General features: G+C 44.3%; 1 protein-coding gene across 2 annotated transcripts; it reads left to right on the top strand.

The window, feature by feature from the left end:
* The first annotated feature begins 11,817 nt into the window (after positions 1-11,817).
* On the top strand, positions 11,818-27,203 carry PLP1 (proteolipid protein 1). Of its 2 annotated transcripts, none has more exons than XM_017676147.2 (7): positions 11,818-11,964; positions 20,203-20,389; positions 21,173-21,329; positions 22,482-22,650; positions 23,123-23,196; positions 23,990-24,055; positions 25,107-27,203. In XM_017676147.2, exons 1-7 carry the CDS (start codon positions 11,961-11,963, stop codon positions 25,176-25,178), a joined length of 729 nt encoding a protein of 242 aa, XP_017531636.1. In that variant the 5' UTR covers positions 11,818-11,960; the 3' UTR covers positions 25,179-27,203. The 2 variants fall into 2 exon arrangements, with proteins under 2 accessions (XP_017531636.1, XP_017531635.1); XM_017676146.2 differs by having other exon boundaries at positions 21,173-21,434.
* The last annotated feature ends 645 nt before the right edge of the window (positions 27,204-27,848 follow it).

Here is a 27,848-nt window from a genome sequence, read left to right as displayed (position 1 = left end):
TTGTTATTCTGGTATCATTAATGTACAATTACATGAGCAACATTATGGTTACTAGACTCCCCCTATTATCAAGTCCCCACCACATACCCCATTACAGTCATTGTCTATAAGCATAGTAAGACGCTATAAAATCACTACTTGTCTTTTCTGTGTTATACTGCCTTCCCGGCATCCTTCCCCCACATTATGTGAGCTAATCTTAATGCCCCTTTTTCCCCCTTATCCCCCCTTATCCCTCCCTTCCCACCCATCCTAGCCAGTCCCTTTCCCTTTCATAACAGTTAGTCCATTCTTGGGTTCTGTGAGTCTGCTGCTGTTTTGTTCCTTCAGTTTTCCTTTGTTCTTATACTCCACATATGAGTGAAATCATTTGGTACTTGTCTTTCTCTGCCTGGCTTATTTCACTGAGCATAATACCCTCTAGCTCCATCCATGTTGTTGCAAATGGTAGGATTTGTTTTCTTCTTATGGCTGAATAATATTCCATTGTGTATATGTACCACATCTTCTTTATCCATTCATCTACTGATGGACTCTTAGGTTGCTTCCATTTCTTGGCTATTGTAAATAGTGCTGCAATAAATATAGGGGTGCATATGTCTTTTTCAAATGGGGCTCCTTCATTCTTAGGGTAAATTCCTAGGAGTGGAATTCCTGGGTCCAATGGTGTTTCTATTTTTAGTTTTTTGAGGAACCTCCATACTGCTTTCCACAATGGTTGAACTAATTTACATTCCCACCAGCAGTGTAGGAGGATTCCCCTTTCTCCACACCCTTGCCAACATTTGCTGTTGTTTGTCTTTTGGATGCTGGCCATCCTTACTGGTGTGAGGTGATATCTCATTGTGGCTTTAATTTGCATTTCTCTGATGATTAGAGATGTGGATCATCTTTTCACGTGCCTGTTGGCCATCTTAATTTCTTCTTTGGAGAAGGGTCTGTCCATTTTTTAATTGGTTTATTTGCTTTTTGTTGAGGTGCGTGAGCTCTTTATATAATTTGGATGTTAACTGTTTATAGGATATGTCATTTATAAATATATTCTCCCATGCTGTAGGATGCCTTTTTGTTCTGTGTACTGATGGTGTTCTTTGCTGTACAGAAGCTTTTCAGCTTGATATAGTCCCACTTGTTCATTTTTGCTTTTGTTTCCCTTGCCCTGGGAGATATGTTCATGAAGAAGTTGCTCATGTTTATATCCAAGATATTTTTACCTATGATTTTTTCTTTCTTTTTTTATATTAAAATATTATTGATATACAATTTTATGTTGGTTTCAAATACACAACACAGTGGTTCAACATTCACTCATGTTATCAAGTCATCACCCCCTCCAGTGCAGTCACTGTTCATCCACATAGCAAGATGTTACAGAATCATTAACTGTATTCGGCATGCTGTACTACCATCCCCATGCTGAGGTATACTGTGATTGCGAATTACACAATTTAGCAGTTTCTGAGTTACTATCTCTGCAGCAACACCTTGGGTAGTGGACAGAGCACTGCACTCAGACTTACAAGAGCTGGGTTGATTCCCATCTCTTCTGCCACTAGCTGTGCCTTATGAAGCCTCAGTCAGACATGTGTATGATGGGTATAACATCCCTACCTCATGTGTTGCAGGATTAACAGGAATTATGTTTGTGCCAGAGAAGTGGGGTGAAAAAGTGATTATTTCACTAGTTGACCTCAAGGTTTCTATTAAGAAGAGGGCAGTCTTTTTTTGTTGTTGTTGTTATCATTAATCTACAATTACATGAAGAACATTATGTTTACTAGGGTACCCCCTTCACCAAGTCCCCCCAAAAAACCCCATTACAGTCACTGTCCATCAGCATAGTAAGATGTTGTAGAATCACTGCTTGTCTTCTCTGTGTTGCACAGCCCTCCCCATGCCCCCCCCACATTATACACGCTAATCATAATACTCCCTTTCTTTCTCCCCACTCTTATCCCTCCCTTACCTCCCATCCTCTCCAGTCCCTTTCCCTTTGGTAACTGTTAGTCCATTCTTGGGTTCTGTGAGTCTACTGCTGTTTTGTTCCTTCAGTTTTTCTTCGTTCTTATACTCCACATATGAGTGAAATCATTTGGTATTTGTCTTCCTCCGCCTGGCTTATTTCACTGAGTATAATACCCTCTAGCTCCATCCATGTTGTTTCAAATGGTAGGATTTATTTTCTTCTTATGGCTGAATAATATTCCATTATGTATATGTACCACATCTTCTTTCTCCATTCATCTACTGATGGACACTTAGGTTGCTTCCATTTCTTCACTATTGTAAATAGTGCTGCGATAAACATAGGGGTGCATCTGTCTTTTTCAAACTGGGCTGCTGCATTCTTAGGGTAAATTCTTAAAAGTGGAATTCCTGGGTTAAATGGTATTTCTATTTTGAGCTTTTTGAGGAACCTCCATACTGCTTTCCATAATGGTTGAACTAATTTACATTCCCACCAGCAGTGTAGGAGGGGGAGCAAGTGGGACTACATCAAGCTGAAAAGCTTCTGTACAGCAAAGGACACCATCAATAGAACAAAAAGATACCCTACCGTATGGGAGAATATATTCATAAATGAAAGATCTGATAAAGGTTTGACATCCAAAATATATAAACAGCTCATGCACCTCAACAAACCAAAAGCAAATAATCCAATTAAAAAATAGGCAGACTTGCTGAACAGACAATTCTCCAAAGAAGAAATTCAGATGGCCAACAGACACATGAAAAGATGCTCCACATCGCTAGTTATCAGAGGGCAGTCTTTTTAAAGGAAAACTCTCTGATAAGCCAATTGCAGGAGGAAGGAGAGACCTTGATGGAAAGGATTGGAAGATAACACACACTTAGCTCAACTGTTCTTCCTAAGAAATAAACATAGATTTGGGGTGGGGAAGAGCAGAAAAAAGAGGAAATGGGAGAGGGGAGCAAGGAGCAAAGTGGATCCACAGCAGAAGGGCAGTTTACACAGAACTCCCAAGTAGCAATGCAGCCGAGGACTTTTAAATGCAGGAATGATAATCAGTTTTTAATTGTTTGTTTTGCTATAACATATATCCTCTCCATCTACCCAGATCTTAATAAATTCTTGTTGTTCAAATCCTTCATGTCAGTGATTTTTATAGAAATTCAGGAAAAAAAGCAGCATTTCCATTCTGGTGTGATAAAATGTAGAAAGAAGTGAGCAGCCATGGAAGATGAACTGGGTGTGAATCAGAAGTTCAGTAGGCGCCCAAAATTAGAACCAAAGTTGGTCATGGGATTCCAAGCTCTCTCAGGAGTCTCAGAAAACTTGGGGAAGATGCAGGACTTCCCTGACAATGGGTGGGATGGGAGCCTGAGTCAGCTTTATTGGTTTTTGAAAAGACAGACTGGCCCTCTGCTGACTACCTGCTTACTTGGGGAGCACCAAGCCCAGGTAGGTGTTGTGTTGGTTGTGTCTGACTCTCCATTTGGTTAATGTCTCTGACGTGGCTACCAGTTTGTGTGGAGTTTCCTCAGGCAAGGGCTGTGTCCAGAAATCCTCATTTCTCTGTCTTTCCCTCAAAGCCAGGCAAAGTGCTAGGCATAGCATAAGAAGAGAAGCAAGAAGATTAAACAGGAGGAAGGTCAGACTCTAAGAAGAGATTCCTACTTCTTGTGCTGTGTCCTAGGCTGGAGTGGGATACGAACCCAATTTGGCTTGCTACCAAGCCTGAACTCTTAACCTCTTCCTTAAGCAGCCTGCCTCCGGGCCCATCTCATCTTGCTTTTCCCCAAACGATTTTCCCTAGAGCTACGGGTGGCTGGGAGGCCCCAGTAAGGCTCACAAGATGAAGGAATTGGAGGCAGAAATGACAAGTAGAAGGTGTGTCTTTAGGGAACGTGATTTCTTGTTTGAGGTTTGACTAGCAACCCTCCTGATCCCCTCCCCAGAAGCCAGTTTGGCTGGCGATGGAAGACTGTCCTTGCGTGTAGGATTGCCAGAATAAACAAATAAAAATACCATGAAATTTGACTTTCAGATAAACAAGTAATTTTTTAGTGTCAGTATATGTCATACAGTATTTGGAATGTACTTACCCTAAACAATTATTTGTTATTCATCTGAAAGTCAAATTTAATCAGGCATTGTGTATTTTATCTGGCAAGCATACCTGCCTGGCCATGGTATTTCAGAGAGTGGAGGAATGGGGAGGTGGTGGGGAGCTTATGGAATTTTCTGTTCAGTGGTTTCAGTGAGGAACCTAACACCTGCTGTTTTGGGCAGCAGTTAAGGGAACTGCTTCCAAGCTCAAATGCTGGGGTAGGCTAACCAGCCTGTTCTGCTTTTCCTGGTACTTTACCTAGTTTTAGCACTGAAATTCCCACATCTCAGGAAACCTCTTAGTTCTTGGCAAACCTAGCTGTGTTGGTCACCTCCTGTGAGGGCCATCCTTCGAGGGGATGGAGTTGTTACAAGACAACAAATACATGCTTAAACCACTACATGAGCCTCCAAGTCTCAGTATTCCTAAGTACATTTCCTCAGGCCCATTTTTAAAGATACACAGGTTCTAGGGAACTCTAGTAATCCTGGATCTGAAAGGCATTAGTTCTATAGACCACCAAAGTTCTGCCTGTCTTTGTTTAATGTTTAAACATTTCCAGAGATACTCTGTCACCTCCTCTGATTATTATTGTTGTTATTGTAACTTAGCATGGTCACTGTGCTGAATATTTTATGTTCATTCCTTGTGTAATCTTCTCAATAATGTGTGAGATCACTACTCTTATTATACCTTTTGTAGGAATGAAAAAAATGGAGACCTGGAGAGATTGGATTGCCCAAAGTCGCACAGCTGGTACTTGGTAGACCCGGTATTCAAACCCAGGGGTGTGTGACTTCAGAGTCTATGTGATTCACCACTATTCCCCACTATTTTTGGAGACCATGTTACTGAAGAAAGCCAAACTCGTCCCACAGGACACACAGCACACCGAACACTGGCATAGGGGTGTAGTGAAAGAAAGTGGGTGTGTTTGTCACCAGGTGCCATGTGAGGAGATCATGCAGTTAACGCTCCTCACTGGGTTACAATCAGGCATTTTAAGGGAAAACTTAGGGGTGGGGATCGGGGCCCAGGGTGCATGATCAGCTAAAGCACATTGGTCGGCGGTGAGGGAACAGCTGGTTGTTTCAGGTTTCTTAGTTACCAGTCTTCTGTCTCCAACTGTCTGAGGCCTCTGAGCTTGTGGTCAGCAGGTGGTTTGCCTGATGAGGTCTGAGTTTCTGTAAAAACATCTCAGGAATACAAATGTTGAGAGTTTATCTGCACCTTGTGAGGAGAAACAAAGGGTCCTGTGTTAATTTGTGTTTATTGAGTTCACTTTACCTTGTTGCTGCAACTTCCCCCTTGCCCGAATTCCTAACTGCTTGTCAACATGCTGTTGAGGGACTGTGATTTTCTCTGATTTCTTCATGAGAAGTTTGAGAGGTGTCAAGCTCTGATCATCTGGAAGGCCCACTTGATACTTAGCTAAAATCCTTCATGCTGCAATTCTAATAACTTCCCTCTCACCTTGTTATTAACAGAGGAAGGATGGCTACTCCCAGGAACCCCAGGACTAACCACCCTCTCCAAACTCAGCTCTGGACAGCCAGCCCCACCCCAGCATCCACCAACTACCTCCATGCCCCCCTTTTTGAGGAAATTTGAGAAGACCTGGGCCTCCCTTGCTCCAGAATGGAGAGCCCTATTGGCTCTTCAGGCTTGTAGTTTAGGCTCAGCAGCTCCCTGTAAGGCCAGCTCCTTGGAGTGGGTCTCATGGGCTGAGAATGGACTAGACTTTCTGTGGCTGGGCAGCAGTGGCACAGCCAGAGTAGGGAGAACATCCCAATGAGGATTTGCTTCTCTTTCCAAAAGTCTCTGCTGTCGGGGGTTGGGGGGTGGAGGGGGGCGAGTGGAGATGGAGGCTAAGGGAAGCTGCTGCCCCTCTCTACCCTTTGAAACCCTTCCAAGAACTGCTGGATTCAGCCTGTGGAAATAATTGTGGTGCCTTACAAATTTTGAAGGATTTTCAAGAATAACCAAAGGCGCATGTGAAACCCTCCTGAAAGTCCTCTAGGGGAATTGCTTCTTAGACTTTATGGTTTTAGAGTAACTGTGCTTAAAAAAAGAACCCATTTTCCTGTGGGGCCAGGAAGGGGGCAGGCCAGGAAGGAGGATGGCATTAACCTCTCCCTGCTTCAGGGGCTGGCAGAGGCAGCAGCTCCCCACAGTCCATGCCCCTCGTGCCGTCCAGGCTGTCCCAGAGAAAATCCCATAGGAACAGAGTTCGGGGTGGGGGAATAGTTTGCAGCATAGGGGATCCGACAGCCCAGTCCTTGCCCCATCCTACTTGGTGGAAGGAGGGAGGGAGGGCAGCTGCTCGGGCCTCTTCCTGGGCTTGGCCAGGGGTGGAGAAGTGGAAGGGGAAAGCAAGCTGCAGAGGCCAGGGCAGGGCAGTCTCCTTGTGTAGGGCATTTCCTCTGGCACCATGATGCGGGCTTATCTGGAGTACACAGTTCTCAGCAGGGAGAACAGAGCCCCCACCCCCAACCTTCTCCTCCATCCTGGCTGCTGGCAGTTTCCCAAGGAAGGCACCCCCACTTGAGGGCAAGCATTCTGCTTCGGAGGAGCCCAGCTTGGATTGACATGTCATCCATAGCCCAGAGCAGCTCCTTCTACCTGCCAAGCAGCCAGAGCTGAAGGGGTCAGCTTGACTTCTCTGAAAGGACAGAAAACTCCTCCCCACTTCCTTCCCCCCACTCCAATTCCTCACCCTCTCCCTTCCCCTTCTTCCATCTATTTTTATTATTTTGGTGATGATGATGATGACGTTGGAGGGCATAGAACCACCTCTCTGAAAAGGCAGTCCCAGGCAGTGGCTTTGGAAGCAAGAGGCCTGGGCAGCTCCCTGAGAAGGTCCCTTCAGTGGCAGACACAGCCCTCCCTATTCACAGCACCAGCAGAGGGGCAAGAACAGGCCTTGTTCCCTTGGGAGACAGAGTGAACAGCCTCTTGGGCTGAGGCACTTTCTTGCTTTGAGGGCTCCTGTCTTCTCCTTCCATGGGAGCAGGGCAAGAACAACCTCTCTTTCCCATCCAGCTGTGCCTTGGCAGGCATTCCTGGGGGTCCTCTCCTGTGGCCGGCACAGCCCATGTTTCAGAATAGGTCCATGTCTCAGAGACACATGCGAAGACGGGTGTGGGCAGCACGGTGATGTGGGGCAAGGGGGCTGGCCAACCTGACATGGTGAGGGCTTCATGCTCATGATCCACCTGCCGCAGTGGAGCTGACTCAAGGGTCCTGCACACTGCGGTCCCTCAGTCTGCCTGAAGCACTTCTCAAATGAGATTTTTTCAATAGGAAATGTAAGAAGTGCATATATTTATAAATTCCCACCATACTAAAGGGCATAGAGGGAAAATCTCTCTCCCGCACCAAGCCCCACTCTTACGGGGCTATGGGCACCCTCCCAGAAAGATCAGAGATTTCTCTTGGAAATGTTCTCTTTTGTTTCTTCTGGGTTAGTTTGAATCTTTAATTTAATGACTCTTTTTTTCTGAACTCAAGTCTAACCAAACACAAAATACAGAAAATAGTTTAATGAACCTCCACGTATGCATCACCCAACTTCAATAATTTTCAACATTCGGCCAATGTTATTTCATCCAACCTTGTTACTGTAATTTTCTGCAGTAGGAAAAAATCCCAGACATCATGACATTTCTCCTATATATATTTCCTACACATCTCTAACTGATAAAGATCCTTTTAAAAACATAGCCACCATGCTATCATCACACCTAACAAATATAACAAAGTCCTTAGCATCATCTAATCCCCAGGGGATGCTTTTGAATCCCCCTGATCGACAGACTGCACACAACCTGCCCTGCCTAGATTTCCAATGTGGACCCTCCTGCTTAGCCTGGGAAGTACAAAGGGTTGGGGACTCAGGGTCACAGCAGCCTGAAGCCTGTCCATCCTCCCCCTGGATCTTCTTGCTTGGGCCAGAGGCTCTCTGAACATTTCTTTTGTGGCAGAACAATCTTTCAAGCAACTTCTAAACAATGAGAGTCTGGAGAGAGGCATTCTCTAGAGGTGGTTCTGTCCCTTGCTTGTTGGGTGGCATTGGGAAAGCTGTCTCTGTTCCCCATCAGTAAAATGGGACAAATACCATTAGTTCACAGGAGTTATGTGAGTATTTGAGAGTCAAAGATATTAGTAGTATTTCTGCTGTGCTCTGAGATCAAATCAAGCATGCAGCCCTCTGCAGGGAGCACCATGCCAAATCTGGCCAAGTTTTCATGTTGGTGGAGATGGGTTATGTGGACAACCTATCTCTCCATTTTCTAGTAGATGCCCAAGCTGTGGGCATCTCCCCTCACAAATACACATACAACTCATCCTCTGTCCCTGTTCATCCTTGAATTGCTCCTGAACTGTCAGAACAGCACCCTCCATTTTCCCTCATCCTATGCCAGCTCAAAGCATGTGACATCTTTGGTTCTCTCGGCCAGAAAGTCATGGCCACACCAATCGGCATGAAGTTGGGTGTGGAAACTTCTAGCTGTAAGTACATAGGATATAATATACGGCCTCCCAGCCAGCCAGCCTTCTGTGCCTGAACTAGAAAAGCTGTAATAAGGAGGCACTTGCCTTCCTAAATTTGGTCTGGGAGGATGTTATCTTGGGGAGGAGAAGCAAAACTCAGTTCCAGAAGCCCAAATGCTAGCAGGTGACCCCAGGCTTTCAGTGGTACTGTGCCTTCTCTGTTCCCATTAACAGTCCTCTATGTGGACATGGAGAAGTAGACTGCCAGATTGGGCACTTGAGCCCTTGTTTAGTTTCCTGGGAGATATTCCCTGGACTTCCTTGAGTTTCAGAGTTCAGTCTATACAATGTCTATACAATGGAGCAAAGAGAACCCACTTGCCCGGTGACCTTCAAGAATCTGGTACTGTGGAGTGACACAGTAGAGAGTGGAGGTAATATACAAGTGTTTTGGAGTTATTCAAAAGAAAGCTGCACAGCAAAAGCAAGTGATGGCCAAAGGGTAGCAGGTCTTCTGAGTTACCATCAGAATTGCATGAAGCAAAACAAACTGTTTACTAGTTTCATACAATCCTGCATTGTTTCCAGACACAGTGCAGGCAGCAGGCTGCCACCGAGAAGGCTGGAAGTGCCCTCTTGAGGAATCCCTGGGTATTGCCTGAGACCCAGCTGGACTGGAGAACATTTTACCAAGGACACCCAACAGAACCATTGAAAGCCAAATCACAGAAATAGGTGGGGGTTGGTGGATAAAAAGCCCCCTCGAAGACCTAGAAAGAAACCCTCTGAGGGCTGTAGAGAGGGCTCATGAGAGGAGTGAGTGGGTGCTGAGGCAGAGCATCAGGACACACAGAGCTACTGCAACATACCAGGTCCTGGGGAGTTGGGAACCTAAAGGCACTGGGGACAGTGAGCATGACACAGTCACCTGTCTGAGCCCCTTTTGCATCCGTGGGCATAAGAACAAAGTGGATATAGAAAGGCATACTCCATCAAGGAATGTGGAGGGAGAAAAAGAAAGACAGAGACAGAGACATATACATAGAGAGAAACAGAGACAGAGGTGGAGAAACAGAGACACACAGATATTGAGACTCAGGGAGATGACAAAATTAGTAGCAGGAAAATAGAGATGGAGGAAAGAAGAAGAGAAATGTGTGTTAGAGAAATGTGGTTGAAAAATTGGTGTCTGTGAGTTTACTGGGAACACATCTTTTGTCCCAGGTGGCCTGGCAGTCCCCAAAGCTGCTGCTGAGCATCCAGCTTTTTGTCATCTGAGCTTGTTACTGTGAAGGGGCCTGGCCTGAGCAGTTTCCTCTCTGTGAAGTGCCATCTCACCTGCATGAGCTGTGAAAAAACATCTCCCTCATCTCCTATATTAGAACCCACAATGTTTGGACTCAGTTCCTTCTGTCATCTGAGGGACTGAGGGCATGCACTTGGTGGCTTCTTGCTTGCTTTTAGTCACCCCTCTTCTCCAGGCCCAGTATGACAACAACCATCCAGAGGTTAATTGTTGACACAGTCCTACAACTCAGCTTCCTTGGCAGGCAGAGTCCATGGCTGGAGAGCAGTGCCACTGAGGTCAGGGATCCTGGATCAGTCATATGGCCTAAATCTGGTCTGCTCTGGAGAGCTACTGCTATATGGTTCTAAACAGGGGCAGCATTTACAAGCCTTGGGGCTTGTATAAGAGCAAAGGATCTAGAGGTCTGGGATTCCAAACAAGTCTCAAATACTGCAGGATTCAGGACCCAGTTCGACCCACAGGGACATCTGGAGAAGACTCACTCATTTCCTAACAGCAGAGCCCAATCCAAAAACATGTCCAAGGTCACAGCCCAAAGAGAAAACTGTAAAATGCAGTCTTGCCTCCCCCCCAACAAAAAGATTCTAGATTCTGCTCACTACCTCCTTCCTTTCTGACTCCAAGACAAAGCCATAGGAAAAATTCTGGAGGACCATACCTTCTTTCTCTGGAGTCTTCTAACAGGTACTCCTTCAGTTATATGCCAGCCAGTTTCCTTATAGACCACCCATGGGAAGGTGTGGGCCACAAGGTAAAGAAAGTTGTGTCTCTCTGAGGCTCCTGAAGGGATTGAAAACACTAACAAGGAGCCTAGCTAAATACTGGTCAAGATTCGTGCCTTCTAGAAAACCTTCCCACGCTAATCCCACCTAGCACTGGGCACTCAAATACCTTCACAGGCCTTAGAAATAACTATTATTGGTAGGGCAGGTTTCATATTTCATTGCCCTATTTTTGCTTCTTGGCCATTTTTCCTTAGCATTTCTTTCTCTGAAGCCAGGACTAGATTTCCTTTCTCCTTCTCTCCACCCTCACTGGCACCTGTTGCTTCACCCCAACTCACTCCCTGCCTCTCATCAGCCTGGCTTTAGCTCTCTGATGACACTACAGTCTCAGGATGGGAGATTGACTACCTGATTCCTAGATCATGTTCCTGACTTGTCTGAAAGTCAGTCACCATCACTGGAAATCACCCACATCTCTAACTCTGACCTTTTCTGTAGCCTATTCTGTGACCCTGCATAGGTCTTGCCATGTCTCTAGGTCTGTGTTATCATATCTATGAAATTAATCCAAGTGAAGCCTCCCCCAGCTTGGTCAAAATCTGTTCATGAAATCAACAGCTTGTGTTTTGTCTTCATTCAGATGAAACCAAAAAGGATCTGGAGGAAATTATTTTAAAAGACAAATTTTTCTTCTCTGCTGGGTTTCTAGAGCTGGGTAGGGGAGGGGTGCTTATTTGCTCAGAGGTGGGGAGGGGAAAGGTGAACAAGGTCAAGGACAGCTAAGAGTGAGGGGTGGGTTTGGCATAGAGTTGAAAGGACCCTGGGAGATAGCATCTAAGCTTTTGACCCCGACCCTCTGGCCAGGGGTCCCACTTCCATGTCTTCTGATGTTTGGGTGCCACCTCCTACACCAACTAGACCCAAGGATCACTTGGAGGCTCCAGGACCTCTTCTTTTCATTTCCACCCCTAAACCCCATTTCCAGATGCCACTGCAGCAAAGTGAAATTCCACACAGGCAAGCCTTAGGTAAAAAAAAAAGAGAATGAAACAATTGGTAGTGGAAGACGGAAAGAGAAGATGGAGCCCTTAGAAAAGGGTGTCTCCCTGAGGAGGTGGGGACAAAGAGAGGAGAAGGGGAGGAGGAGAGGAGGAGGAAAGCGGGTCTGTCTCTTTAAGGGGGTTGGCTGTCAATCAGAAAGCCCTTTTCATTGCAGGAGAAGAGGACAAAGATACTCAGAGAGAAAAAGTAAAGGACCGAAGAAGGAGACTGGAGAGACCAGGATCCATCCAGCTGAACAAAGTCAGCCGCAAAGCAGACTAGCCAGCCGGCTGTAAGTGGAGTCAGAGTCCCAAAGACATGGGTGAGTTTCAAAAACTTTAGTATGGAAGATTCAGGCAGGCCCAGGAATTTGTAAGAGAATTTCCAACTTTGGGTTTTGGGGTTTCCAATGTTTTCAATGAGTTGTGTTTTGGCACTTGTTTTCTTTTAAATTCCTTAGCACACAATTAGATTAACTCTTTCTCTGCTGTACTGAGAATGCTGCTTTATTGCCAAAGAACTCCTGCAGCACGTGGAGGCAGAGTCGCACAGGTCCTTGAAGAGAGTGCCCACTAGGTTGGATGTGGTCATGTGTCCTCCTACCCCTCACTTCCCTCTACCTTCTCTTCTCCCCTACTTCCCAGGCCCTGGTAATGGCCCGGTCAGCTGACATTCTTGGTTCTTCTGGAAGCAGCTGAGTGTTGGCTAGCCCTCAGATATACCAGATAACTGCTTGTTTAATGTAAAATTTGGACCCTGTTGGGCATCAGAATGAAACTGGGCAATTGGGTAAGATGGATTCAGGTTTGACCGTGCCTGAGGAGGCCAATCTCAGGTTCAGGAAATGAAAATAAAGTCCCTGATGGCTTTACCATGGGAATTGATATGGGTAGGGGTGTGTGTGTGCGTGCGTGCATGTGAGCTTGTATGTGTGTATACACATCAGTAACCATGTCTAATAAATATCACAGACTTAGCCTTCCTGAGGGCATGGGTCAGACTCTAAAGTGCTGCTATGACAAGGAGAGTCCTGGGACCGTAGGGCTTTTGCTGACTTGGTTGAGTGTTGAGGGCTTCTCTAGTTTCTGTGAACAAAGAGAAGGTATGAGGTCTGGTCTCTCTGGTAGTGTCTACTTAGAGCAAGGTGTGCAGAGCATGAAGGTCTTTGTCCACACAGGATGCCACAGAGATACGGAGACATTGCTCATATTTGGCAAAACAAGAGTAGCAGCTTGAATGCATCTTAAATGAAATGAGAATCAATTGCCCTGTGTTTTCACCATCAAATGTAGTATTCAGAAGATGCAACAATATTCACGGAGATAGGTTTTCAATTATATTAAGCTGGTTTCAGCCTTTAGGTTGTTTCCTCTTGAAACACTGAGAGAGCTCTTTAAAGCATATATTCAGGTAGGATAATTCAGAGGGCAGAACACTAGACTAAAAGTCAACACAACCAAGTTCAAATGCCAGATCTGCCACTTATTAACTTTATGATTTTGGGTAGGTCACTGTGAATTATAATTTCAGCATCTAAAAAATGGGGATAACAAAAACTGCTTTGTCTGCTTTCAGGGTTGTGAAAATCACGTAATCATGATTTGGAAGTCCTTTGAAAATGGGAAAGCTCTCTAACAATTGTAAATCATGATAATACTGATTATTATATAATAACACATATGCAGGCTGACTCTTGCTTTTCCAAAATGGTTGGGCTTTCTTTGTGTGCACTTTGTGCTCTTGGGTAAGAATCATTTGACCAGTTGAGTGGTGCCAGTGGGAAGTGAATATTGGAGGAACTCACTTCCTGTCCTAGGTACCAGCAGGAACCCTACCTAGTATCATGGCAGCTGATTGGGTAGGTTATGAATTAAGAACAGAGAGACAGAGTAAAGGAGGATGGTGAACACTACTTCCTCAGAGGATGAAAGCCCTGAGTAAAAAGCAGGAACAAATAAAGATGACCACAGGACAGTTTTCTGTTATGGAGTCTGAATGATTTCCTCCAGGGGAGATTGTCAGAGATAAAGGCACAGATGAGTTCATGTATCGGATCCCAGATCCTGGAGGTGGGCAATATTTGGGCTGGGTGATCATGATTGAGTTTTCATTATTTCAGTAACAATGCACCTGAAATACTTTGTAAATATTAGACCATTAGAACAAGGTACTGAACTGCTACTACTTCTGACATGGACTGTGCTGCTGTTTAACAATTGTAGTAGACAAATTATATCATGGAATCTAGGATCGGAAGAAACTTTAGAAGGTGTCTGAGCCAACTCTCAATGCAGAAGTCTCTTCTACAACAGCCAATGAAAAGTTCTTACAGCCCCTACTTAATTACCTCCAGGAACAGGATGCTCACTACCTCAACCATATAGAATCCCATCAGATTGGAAGTGAAAAGGAACACTGACTTTAGTAGTGCCTGCACAGAGGTTTATGGGGGAAATGATGGATCATTAAACCTTGTCCCTACTTGGGAGGGGGATGTTCCAAATGAGTCTTTGGGGTAAGAATGGTACCAGAGAAGAACCAAAAAGCAGTAGCTCATTATTCTCTGCTCAGTAACACAACATCTTTACCAAAAAGTAAAACATTGGTCCCTGCAAGCCTCTTGTTTGAGAACAGTAGCTGTTACCCTGGTAACCAGACTGTGATGCTTTCCTCCAAAGGTGGCTGTTTTCTGAGCAATACATATAGTTTGGACTGGCTCAGAGTAAGTGAATGTAGCCCAGGCAAAAAGTGTGGAGGCAGAGCAGGACTCCAGGTTTATAAAATGCCTCGACTAACTGAATCCCACCACAATGGCAAGAATGGCACAGGAATGCCAAAAGCTAAAAAGAAACCAGATCCAAAAGGGCACATTAATTTCTTCTTCCTGGAGAAACTGACTGAAATGATCATGAGCAGCCTTCCCCATCCCACTTCTCATATTGGCCCCGCAGGTTCAGAGGAGCTCATGGAGAACCAGCCAGATTGGAAGATCTGCTCTGTTTTGTGGGGCTTTTGTCCTGGCCGTGCACTAGGAAAGCTGGAACTTTACTCTGACAACAAGAATGACTCTCTCAAAGCTGTCTGAGAACAAGGCCTGAGAAACCCCTGGGAGATGGGTGGGAGGGGAAATACAATCTCCAAACCCATCAAGGTAGAACCCAGCCAGGGATTTCTTTTCCCCTTGTTGCTTTTTTCTGTATTGTCTTGAAGGCCTGAAAACCATCCCCAGGGTATAGTTCTTGGTCGTGAAAGAAAGCAACTGTGAAATGCCTTCCTTGCCCTCAGAACTTCAGGTTCAGGGAATACCAAGTCAGGGCAGTGACATGATCAGGAAGGGTCACATTAACCATGGCAGGCAAACAGAGCAGCTTTCTCTTTTCCCATGCTCAGGGCCTGTGCACTGCCAAACTTACATCTAGAGCTCAGCAAGCACTGATTAATTCCTCCTTAGCTATCTTAAAATGGTCCTAAAGTGATCTCTCAGCTCTGCACTGGCTTCTGAGCTCACTGCCAGGTGGGGCTTTGCAAAAGAGTCAGTGACATCCCAAGGAAGAGAACAAGGTTCCTCAGATCAGCTTCACATTCCAACCAAGGACAGAGGAGGAATTGGTGGGAGACTGATGATGTGGGGAGAAAAGTATGGAAATGTTGTCTTTTAGTTTAGTGCCAGGTGCTTCTCTTTCACCTTCCCATAAGTGGGTAAATTGAAGACAATGTGTCAGGGAGTGAGTTTAACAGTCAAGTTTCTACCTTACCCCCCTAGTGTTTGGACATAAATTGACATACATGCATGTGTGTGTGTGTGTGTGTGAACAGGCGGTAGAGGAAACAACGTGGTCCAGATGCTGTTGCCATGGTAATAATAATACCTGTCCAGAAGGTTAGCTGAGATTCCTTTTTATTTAGCTCTGTCCGTATGACTTGATGACCCAGCAGGTGTGGATTCCTGTGCCCCAGCGCATGGCCCTTTTTGGCACTTGAATGTGGGATAAGTGGTTATTTCATGTAGGGAAGACAAGATTATAGGCAGGGCTTTGTATGACCAGGATCAGCCCAGAAGCAAAAGTCTTTGTCTTTGGCACCTCTTGATTGTTGTTTTACAACTAGAACCCACCCACTGATCCTCATCCATCCCCAGTACCAGTCACGGCTGCTCTAACATGTTGGCCCTGTCAACTGCTATAGGCCCTGATCAAGGAGGCCTCTGTTCATGGGGTTAGGTTAAGGGGTGGATTCTGGGAGGTGGGTAAGACTATAGTGCATATTAGAGACTTAGGGAGATGGGTTCAGTTTTTCACTCAATGAGCCTGCCTGTTGTTTAGCTCTATTGTATAGGATTCTTCTATCTCCCCCTTTGTCAGCTGGATTCAAGGGACAGGCTGGGAATTGTGCAAGGCACAATTAGTCTCTTTCTACCATCCCTTTAGACGAAAGCCCTTCCTCTCTTCCCTTTGAAGAGCTCCCTCCCAGATTCACACTGAATTTCCATGTGGAGCTGGTCCTTGAGGCGTGCCCAGGGCATGGGAAAGGAGGGAGGGCTGGGGAGCGCTTGGCTCCTGTTTAAAGAGACAGCATCAAGATCAACAGAGCCCCTTGGATGGACATGGATCATGATAAGAGTCACAACAGTCCTGTTGATCTTTGTCAGACTCCTGTGAAGAGCACTGGTGAGCAGGGCTTGAAGTTCTATTACCGATAGATTAGATGAGTTTTGTGAGTTTGCAGTTAAATCTAGCCAACACGAAATATTTCCCCTTTGTTTACATATTGTCCACAGGATTTGCTTATAAACATTTTAACACTATATTATAGGTAGCTTTGGTCTTTGATTCGCAGACAAAAGTTTGTTCTCCCCAACAAGACTGAAAGGTCTTTGAAGAAAGGAAGAGACTTGTAATTCCCTCTTCTTCCTCATAAAACCTAGGTTGCTTAGTCTGACAACTAGAATGACTCTTTCAAAGTTGTCTGAGTAATAACAAGGCCTGAGAAACCCCTGGGAGATGTGTGGGAGGGGAAATACAGTCTCCAAACCTATCAAGGCAGAACCCAGCCAGGGATATCATCTAGGTTAATGTACATGTGCTTAATAATGGTACTGAATCCATATAAATTCTGCAGAAATGAAAGCCAAGTATTGGGGGAAGGTCATTATTTTTTTCTAAGACCTCTCATCAAAGTCTGGTGACTTAATCCAATTGAGTTGCATTGGGAAATATTATTACTATATAGTTCTTTTATGCCAGCTCTCCCATGTCACAGTCTGTATTTAGCTAGCCTGCAGATGTGAGAATATCTCTTGAAAGAACCAAGGAAGTTCTCCAGAATCCCTCACAGCTTTCCTGAATCAAACCCATACCCTTTCAACCATGAAGGGTTCTGAAATGAGGAGCCTGTGGCTTTAGGCTATTGTTCACACATTCCCAAGAACATTTCCTGGGCTGTGAAAAATCAGAGTGAACCCAATGAACCTTGCTTTCTCAGAATGTTTTGGTTGTCAAAACTTTGTTGAAGACCATTTCTTGCACGTTCTGAGATTTTCCCAGCTGGAATACAAATTTTGATTTTCTTGCCTGGACACACTGAGATTCCTCACTTCTGCTGAATGTAAATGCCCCCAGAATAAACGTTTCATTTCACTTGTGAAGATGGACATTTGATGCTTATGCTGATACTGTTGAACTGTTTATAGCTCAAGAGTGACAGACTTATCCAGGGCCATTTGTTTCCAACTCCACGCTAAAGAGTTATTAAAGCATATGTCCTTCTTGTCCCTTGTTTTGAGTGGCAATGGAACAGAAAAGGGGGTGCTAAGTTATTTGAGCTCTGGGAAAATAGAAAAATGAATGTAAAAAAAAGTATCAGTTGGTGGGTTCAGAGTTGTTCTCAAGCCTCAGCCCTTTATCACCCAGTGAGAACTACAGAGGACACTCCGGTTATTTGGATAATGATCGAGAGATCAAATACACTCAGGAGGTATATCCTCATCTTTACAACCCAGGATGGGGCATCAGCTAGAATGTAGAATGGAATCCTCTGTTTTGGGTATCAAGCATTGAAGTTCTTCTATCCCAGATCACACCTGTACCACCATTTAGCTCTTCCCAGGGGGAAAAAGCTGGGGTGAGTGAGTGGACATAGGATGATCACTTGCTAGGGTGGATGGCTCTTCTTATTCTGGGATAAACAAACAGTTCTGCCTTTGTTCCCTGGGTCTGACGCCCCTCCCCACCCCCAGGCCTGCAGGCCCCTGCAGAATACCAATGAGGCTCCTGAGATCTCAGGGGAAAAAAAGGCTTCTTTGTCCAGATCTGCTATGGAGGGCTCTGTCTGTCCAAGCCCTGACCCTGTGCTGGGGAGAAAGGGAACAGTGGGGTCACTGAACTTCCCTTCCCCCCCCCCCAGGCTTCAGAGGCCTTCTTTACTAGAAGAGTCTAAGAGTTTGGGGGTTGGGAAGAGTTGGATAGGCGGAGAAGGAAAATGGCAGTGCTGTTTGTGTCCAAGCTCCTTTTCTTGACTTACAGGATACATCTTAGTATCTTAACATGTTCAGAAAGAAGAAATCAATTTCTGGAATATTTCCTGAGAACAACAATCAATTCCAACTGCTGAATTTTTCTCTCTGGTATACACATGCAGGCATGTGTACATTTGCTGGCTCTGATGAGGCACTCTTGCCAAGTATTATCGCAAAGTTCATATAAAGTAAACTCTGCCTCTACCTACGGCAGTACAGCTGCAAACTGATTGCTTTCCATAGAGACCAAGTTTTCTGATATGAGTGGTTCGGTTCTTGGAGGAGGAAGGAAGGAAATTCAGTTCTGCGACAAATGTTAGCTACAAACACTGGCTTAGGCTTCTTAGCCTCATCTCTGATGTGACATACAAGAATCTCTTCGGAAGAAGCTTTTTGAGGGACATGGAAGGGCTGTCATTTTAGGAGATGGTGGGTAATAGGACTCACTCATTCTGTGGCTCGGAGAACAGAGACAAATACTTCTACCTTAACTTTCCCATAGTAGAGATAATTTGGTCCTTCAAAATCTGTTCACATTGATGCATTTCAGCTGTGCAAGTCACCAGATGTCCAAGCCCTCAGGGCCTAAAAGAAACTCTACTAGTACTAAGAGGGTCAGGCAAAGGACTCCCCTAGTCCCTGGTACCTTGGTATAGACCAGGGAGCTTTGGATAAAAATTGAAACCTAAAAATTAACGCATTTATTTTCTTTTTATAAGAAGTCCCAACATGCTTTTCCAAAATAGCAGCTTCTCAAGCACTTTTGCTGATTATCTGCATGTGTAAACAAATAATTCACATATACATACAATATATATACAGAGAATACAAAACAAATTCACATGTATCTCTATATATTATGTGACATGTGAATAGATGTATAAATCAGTTTATATATGTGTGTGTATATATATATATAAATTACTTTCTGAAGTGTTTAATATTTCTTTCACCTTTTGAGGATCTGAGGGGCCCATCATTTCCCCATCTAGTCAGTCATCTACTTGACATTTGTTAAGTTTCATTCCATGTGGCACCTTAGAGCATGGGGCTAAGTACCTGAGGCACAGCTGCTCCTAGAACCTGTGACTTCTCATGTGCCTTTCCTGTTTCTGAGCAACACTGGCCTGGGCCTGGGGTACCAGGTCTGGGGATCTCAGGGACTCTTAGCACTTTTAAGACACCTGTGTTCCCAGACCCTGGTGTGTTTTCATCATGTCAGAAAGACATTTCATGCTTTGCTGACTTCAAAGTCTCTTGGTAGCTGTTCCAACAGAACCCAGTGGAGCCTGGAGGGTGGGGACACTGGCCAAGCTGCAATATAGGGGAACAATCAGCCATGCAAAGTGGCCAAAGTCATTAACCCTACATTTCTATTATTGTGAATAATAGTAATCCTCCCATAACCATCTTCTCTCCTCTACCAGTTCCTTCCTTTCCTTTAGACTGCTAACTAAGAAGTATCAAACATTCTGTGCAGCAAATATGCACAATATTCAGGAATATCCAGGAGCATGCAATTTCCAAAGTTTCCCCCACATGGAATACTCTTCAAAGCTCAAATCCTGTTGGGCAATAGTCTATCTAGCTTATTTCTTCCTCAGTAAATGGAAGACTCCCATATGGCAGAGTCTCTGTCTTTTATGTTGTCACGTTCCACATAACCCCTAGGACAATACTGGCCATATAGTGAATACTCCAGAAGAGCTGATGAATGACTCAAACAAACAAATCGGACTGATAAGAAAAGAGAATGATTGTATAATCTCAATTGCCTGCTACTTGAATTACTGATTATTTTTTTAAAACTCATAAATTCTGGGAATGAAAGATGAGGATTTGTTTTCAAGAAGGGAACAAAGTATGATTCTTGAATCAATATCACATTCCAGAAGCCTAAAGCTCTAGACTCTCCAGCTTTTGGACTGTGGGGTGAACATCCCGCTGTACATGTGAGTTCACGGTCTGACTGATCTGGCAGAAAGGTATGAGTAGCACAAGCCACTTACTGCACATCTTTGACTGTTTCCCCTCCTTCTTCCCCAGGCTTGTTAGAGTGCTGTGCAAGATGTCTTGTAGGGGCCCCCTTTGCTTCCCTGGTGGCCACTGGATTGTGTTTCTTTGGGGTGGCACTCTTCTGTGGCTGTGGACATGAAGCACTCACTGGCACAGAAAAGCTAATTGAGACCTATTTTTCCAAAAACTACCAGGACTATGAGTATCTCATCAATGTGTAAGTACCTGTCATCCTGCTGAAAGCCCTCTCTTTTTCCCTCTCTCTTGATCCTGGTGATTCAGAACTCCTTGGTACATTAGTGACTATAGGGGATGGGTGTGGAGCAGGTCAGTATTCCTGAGTCTTTCCTGTGTGTTTGGATTCTGCCTATGCCACTGCAGAAGCCCTAAATCAGGGAAAGGTGCCATGTTCAGGAAGCATAGATCTGCCTGCCTGCCAGCCCACTCCTCACTCCCCACCTCCCCTGCCCTGCTTTGTCCTACGTCTCTTAGCTTCTGCTTGGTAGGGTTGACATTGAATTGGAGCCCCCACCATAGCAGGCATGGAGAACTGTGGGAAGACTCCATCACTGGGCAGTGTGTGGCTGCCAGTCTTGGTTTGACACACCATGGGAGTCTGCTCAGGCCCAGTGCTAAGTCTCTTCTGTTCCTAGAGTAAGGGTCCAACCTTCTTCCTCCTTGTCTGGCTACTATTTCCTTGCTCCTCTGAGGGAGCATCTCTGAAGGGTCCGGACAAGCAGAGTGGGGTCCCAGTTCTTCAGGTCACAGAGTAAGCAAGGTGTGGGTGGAGGAGTATGTGCTTCTGGCCACAGGCTCCCTCTCTTCCTTTACTTCAGTAAAGATAAGGTGGAAGCATGCAGGAGGAACCCAGTGATTTCTCTAAAGAACCCCTAGCCTCATTTGGGGACCCACTCAAGTGTCCACCTCAGCTATGCAGGAAGGTACCTGGGTCTTCAATTAGCACAATTCTCTGGTTTCTTTTGTCTGTGTGTTCATGCAGGATCCATGCATTCCAGTATGTCATCTATGGAACTGCCTCTTTCTTCTTCCTTTATGGGGCCCTCCTGCTGGCTGAGGGCTTCTACACCACTGGCGCGGTCAGGCAGATCTTTGGCGACTACAAGACCACCATCTGCGGCAAGGGCCTGAGCGCAACGGTAACAGGGGGCCAGAAGGGGAGGGGTTCCAGAGGCCAACATCAAGCTCATTCTTTGGAGCGGGTGTGTCATTGTTTGGGAAAATGGCTAGGACATCCCGACAAGGTGATCATCCTCAGGATTTTGTGGCAATAACAAGGGGTGGGGGACAATTGGGCGTGAGTCTGTGGCCTCACCCCCACCCAAGGCCAGGTCCTCTCTGGGGGCCTGGCTTTTGAGTGAGGAAGTGATGGCTACAGCCGAACGAAAAGGTCAGGAAGAACGTGGTGCCCAGCTGGCTTAGCCTCACATTTCAAAAGTTCCTGAGAAAGTTTCATCTCAAAATGAAAAGCATGAGTTTTGTGCAATGCGTTGTACAGTCAGGCCATTTCTAAGCCATCTGTTGGTATCCTTTTATTCCCCTCCTAGAAGGGACCACAGCAAAAGTAGATCTCATTACCCAACAGTATAAAATGCTACTCATCGGATTGAGACACAGTAGGTACCAGATTTGAGAGGGAAGGTGGATCATGGGAATCAAATAATAGACTCCAAGGTAGAATATACAGTATTCTGGGATCCTACACTGTTGGAGGTCCCAGAGGGAGCAGCTGTAGATCTGTACATTCAATGCTTTGTCTTTGTGTGAGGGCTAGCCATGCTTCCATTGGTCTTCAGTCTCTAGAGTTAAAGATCCTTTGGGGTATTGTGGTGTCTTTGGTGGCCAGCAGTTGGCTTAGAAAGGTTTTTGGATCTGAAATTTAAATCTATTGGATTTTCTCAATGACTAGGGAGCCAAAGTCTTGTGATAAGGAACATTTTTTAAGCTCAGCCAAAGGCAAGAAATGGCACGACTTTCTTCCAAGATCTGTTTTGATTTCTTCACACCTTATCTGCCCCCCAAAAAAATCTCCTGAAACCTCTCTAACCCAGGGATCCTCCTCACTCCAACCCCTACCCGTTCCCCCTACCCTCTATCACATGTGGGGCCAGTTTGCTAGTAGATACTGCCAATGGCATTTGGCAGACGTGCCCTGCTTGCTAATGTCATTTGGTGGAGACCCCTGGAATCTGGTTTCATGTCTGGCACATGTCACTCTGGGATCTCTCAGTTTGTGTTTCAACGTCTGGAGGCTGATGTTGATTTCTAACCACCGCATGTCATTGTTTTAGTTTGTGGGCATCACCTATGCCCTGACCATTGTGTGGCTCCTGGTGTTTGCCTGCTCAGCTGTGCCTGTGTACATTTACTTCAACACCTGGACCACCTGCCAGTCTATTGCCTTCCCCAGCAAGACTTCTGCCAGTATAGGCAGTCTCTGTGCTGATGCCAGAATGTATGGTGAGTTAGGGCACAGGTGCCTTGGCTCCCCTACCCTCTGTGGAAACACTATATGTTTGATTCTTTACTTAGAGTAAGGAGGGTGGTACCTGTGGGAAAAAATAAGATTACAGATGCCTGGATCTTTGTTTGTTAATCCCTCTCCTCTGAAATCGGAGAGATTTCTTCCCTTGGAAGGGCACTTCTTGGAAGCAGTGGGAGTTTTTTTGGCTTTTCACACTGCTCTCCCCTAGTTGACTGCTGTTCCCAGCTCAGAAGCAGCACATTTCAAAAACAAACACAAGATTTCATGACTGTTCTATATCACCTTCTATTTTGTGTAAATATTTAGAAAAGAGGATACTGATTGTTAGTAGGATCCAGCTTTTAAGTCAGGATGATTAAATATGGAAGAAGGGCTCTGAAGGAAAGTCTCCACATATCCCCACAACTCTGTGAAGTGCACCCCAGTTGACTTACATGTCTTGCTTAGGTGTTCTCCCATGGAATGCTTTCCCTGGCAAGGTGTGTGGCTCCAACCTTCTGTCCATCTGCAAGACAGCTGAGGTGAGTGGGCCCTTGGGGTCACTTTACAGTGGAATGGCTAATACCATGCAAATTCCTCTCCATGGCCTTATATTTTAAGGACCATGGTTTCTCTTTGCTGTTTTGAGTCAGCAGATTGCGCTCTACAAAATATTGGCTGAGTAAACCTGAGCCAATGAGCATAGGTGGGAAAATATCTATTTCCCTTAGAGCTACATAGGAAGTCTTCCATTCCAAGACTTCCCTTAAAAGAGAAATTTTTAGCTTTAGGTAAGGAGAGAGCTTAAAGGCAAAATCCCCCAAATGAACATTTTCATTCTTTTAGTTAAAAACTTTATCAAGAAAATGAGTTATGCAAAGAGATGTGCATAGGTTTTACAAAACACTTTCAATTTGGAGCAATCTCTAATAAGTAGTAAAAATGAAGTACATTTGAAAAGAGGAAAGCACTGTATTAAGAATGGATGTTATACATACATGAGGCAGAGAAATAAAAGTAAATCTTGAGGAAGAAGGCAGTAAATTATTTCTTTGAAAGCAAAATGTTGACTTCAAATTTTGGGATCCGGGGCACACTGTAGGGAGCCAGCTGATTTAAAATATTGTATGAGTATTCTATGTTCTGGGTGCTATGAGGCTACATGCTGTGGTGTACATTGAAGAAAGGCCTATGCTCAGGAAAGTGACAACTTAGAGATACAGAATTAACACAAAGAGACATTCACACATTCAGAAGCTGCATTCATGATTGCAGCAGAGCGAGCATATTTTTGCTGTTGCAAGAAACAATTCTCCCTTTTGGATTTTCTTGCAGTTCCAAATGACCTTCCACCTGTTTATTGCTGCATTTGTGGGGGCTGCAGCCACACTGGTTTCCCTGGTGAGTGACCTTTGAATAATCTTGGCAAATAAATGGTTCTGGGATAGCTTGGGTACAGCTATGGTGAAGGGCAAAAAGACTCCTTCTGCCCTTGTGATGCTGGAGAGAAGCTACTGAGAAGATACTGCAAAGTGTTGAGACGGTGCACTTCTACTTTGGGTTGGCAAGGTGGAAAAACTACAGACATCGGACAGGAAGAAGAAAAGTGGTGTGAGGAAAGAGGACATAAGCAATTCATAGTCAGGAGTGATAATATTTAGCATTTATAGAGCATGTAATATTGCTAAGTGCTTTGCAGTCATAGTTAATTCTCAATACATCCTGGTCAGATCAGTGACAAGAATACTGAAACATCACTCAACATGATTTTCCAAAGCCTGGAATTCTATATACTGTAAATATGAATCCATCTTGGACACTTTCCAAGGGATTTAGTTATGCTCCTGAAAATCCTGGAAGGACCTCCTGACATTATCAGAATTGTTGTTACTATAATGTGATTCTCTCTCCCAGGACCTGCTGATGGTGTTTCCATGCAGTGTCAGTGGAGTACATTCATTGTTTAGATTAAAAGCTTAGGGCACTGAAGGATGAAGCAATTTATCTGTAGCCACTGAATAAGTGGTGAATGTTCATGGATAAGCTTGCAGAATTCCTGGCCCCCTGCTGTTGAGGCTTTTATAACATCGAGCTGTTTCTCATTTTATAAAAGGACCCAGGTCACTCAGATAGGTGCATGGTGTGATGGCGGAGCCCACATATTGTTCACTTCCCCAAGGAAGAACTTAGTGCTAGGCCTGGCATAGGTGTGAAATAAATCCCTGTCAAGCTGATTCTCTGGGCCTGGGCCACTGGAAGGAAAGGTCTCAGGGAGGACTTCCAGTCAGGTATATAGGCCAAGAGCCTGGGATGTGGTGCTTTTTGCAAAGCAAGGGTTTTTCCTTTATTTAGTTATGATTTCATCTCTTCCATTTCTCATTTCTAAAACCTTTAGAGAAGGTAGAGCTTCCTTCGCTACTCTCACTCATATTCTTTCTTCTGTTCCCTACAGCTCACCTTCATGATTGCTGCCACTTACAACTTTGCCGTCCTTAAACTCATGGGTCGAGGCACCAAGTTCTGATGTCCTATAGAAATGCCCCTTTCTCTAATAGCGAGGCTCTAACCACACAGCCAACAAGGCTGTGTCTCCCGTGTTAACTCTTTGCCTTTACCACTGACTGGCCCTCTTCTTACTTGATGAGTAACAAGAAAGGAGAGCTGAGCAGTGATTAATGTATCTCAGTGGACTCTCCCCTCTTACGTACCTCTTTTAGTCATTTTGCTTCACAGCTGGTTCCTGCTAGAAATGGGAAATGCTTAAGATGGTGATTCCCCAACTGCAAGTCACAAAGAATTGGAGGCTCTTACTCAATTTTCAAGCATCTCCTGAGGACCAGGAAGTGTTTTCTTCTCAAGGGACACTTCCAGTGATGGAAACACATTGGAAAGAAAGATGCTCAGGTAGAAAGAAAGGATGTCCTGACCATCTTGCCATCTGTAGGGGCCAAATATATTCTCTTTAGTGAACAAAACAGAAAACTCATTCCTGTCTCCCTCTTACCACTGAAGATAGAATGCCAGAAAAAAAATATGTCAGCAAAACAGTAAAAGCATTTGCCCATATGTACCTATTGCAGCTGGGAGAAGGGGGTCAAAGCAAGGATCTTTCACCCACAGAAAGAGAGCACTGACCCTGGTGGTGAAGGACTATTTAAGCTCTAACTCAGCCAACCTTACTTATTGCATAAGGGAGCGTAGTGTCTGTGTAGACAAAGGGGGCACAGGGCCTTACACCTCGTTAGAGAAAAGAAACAGGGTGTTGTCAGCATCTTCTCACTCCCTTCTTGATAACAGCTACCATGACAACCCTGTGGTTTCCAAGGAGCTGAGAACAGAGAGAAACCAGCACATAGGAAAACAGACTGTCCTGAAGAGCTGCAGTTGCTAGTGGCTAATGGTGTAAACTGAGCCAGCCCTCTGGTAGACACAGGATAGATAAATAGATAACTCGTTGGATAGCATGTCTTTTTTCTGTTAGTTGTGCACTCTGGTCTCTGCCATATCTTCACAATGGTGCTCTTTTCATGGGGTGTTAGCCATTCAGTCATAGCAGGTGGTGATTTGAAGATCCCAATTTGTTTCAGAATGATGTGCATTTTACATTTTCCAGTTTATCTTGTTTGGGGTTGTACCAGAAAGGTCTGGAGAATGAGTCTTTGATTCTGATTCTCTAACAAATGAAAATGGGACATTAAACATTGTAAATGATATTTAAAATTGGCTAGTTTCATGCATCTGCTTGGATTTCCTATAACTTATTCTGTCTGCCTTTTGCAGAAACAGATTTGGTCAATTTGAACCTCAATTTGAATAATTTATTTGACCATTCTTTCTAGCTAGTGGGAGATTAATTTGATTTAGTAATGGTAATTTAGTGTGTTAAAGAGTAAGTTGGAATATACAGGTTATTCTTTCCTGGAATAGCTCGCATAATCAAATGCACAGCTGTCAGTTCTTCAGTAGGTAAGCGTCCATTGAAAGAGTTTGAAGCCTGGATAACTCCCAGGTTTCAGTCTTCTCTTTCTGTGTTAACTTTGGGTTAAAAAAATAAAAGGCTGATTGGTCTTCATTGAAGGATAGATTTTACAGGTATGACTGTAGGTGGCTCTTTGTTGTAAAGAGTTGTTTTGTTTTTTCCCCCAAAGTGGTTTCAGCAATGTTTGAGGAGACACAGGAGCTTACCAAAAGACTCTTGGTATTTATTTTCAGACCAGTGTACCAGATAAGCTTCCAGGCTGCATACAGGCAGGAGATGGGAAAAGTTTCTGTGAGAAACCAATCAAGATCAAAGACAGTGAAGTAATCCATACCTTGTGTTTTGTTTTGATTTAATAACAACAAATAACCAACCCCTTCCCCAAAACCTCCCATGCATACATACACACATATACACATGCAAAGAGAGTTAATCAACTGAAGTGTTTCCTTCATTTCTGATAGAGAATTTCAATTTTAACACCCATAAAGGATAAACTTTTAGGAACTTATCTTACAAAATGTATTTTATAAAATTAAGGAAAATAAAATTAAGATGTTCTCAATCAAACATTGCGTCCTTTGAGTGACTTGTTCTGTTGAATCTCACAATAGAAACTTGAAAACTGTATATTTATTTTGCTTTGTTCAAGGAGTGATTTCTTTTTTGTCATCCAAGTCATTTTCACAACAATTCTCTGAAATAAAGAGTAAAGTCACTTCTATTTTTTTATAGCTGTAGTTAAGTACATATCTGGGCTTGGATTAAAACTCAGGTCTTAATATCTGAGGGCTTCTAGTGAAGGATCTAGGGCAAAAGCTTGCGATGTGCCTGTTTTAAGGTGTCCTTTCTCTTAGAAGTTAGGTTTCAGATTGTTCTGCAAATTCATTGTCAAATACGGTTATTTCTTTAATACAATAATGATGCCCCAGCTCTGATGTGTTTAGGATTAAGTTATTGTTACCTTTCTTTTATTTGTTTAGATATTCCAATAATGAGCCTTTAGTGCTTCATACATTAATAATACTTAGTTTTATCTGGAAAGTACTGGATGAAAGGTTTAATGTAGGGGCAAAGCAGATATGATAAGGGCAATGTAAATTTAAAGTCTGTGGCACAGCCATATTAAAAGAAATTTGTAACACCTACTACCCTGGACAGCCAGCCCTCTAGCCCACTTGGACATGGCGTTAAATCCCAGTCATGACCCTAGGC

This window comes from Manis javanica, chromosome X (assembly GCF_040802235.1).
Source record: "Manis javanica isolate MJ-LG chromosome X, MJ_LKY, whole genome shotgun sequence".
Taxonomy (NCBI): domain Eukaryota; kingdom Metazoa; phylum Chordata; class Mammalia; order Pholidota; family Manidae; genus Manis; species Manis javanica.
The sequence above is the reverse complement of the archived record's forward strand: the minus strand, read 5'-3'. Positions and strand labels throughout refer to the sequence as shown.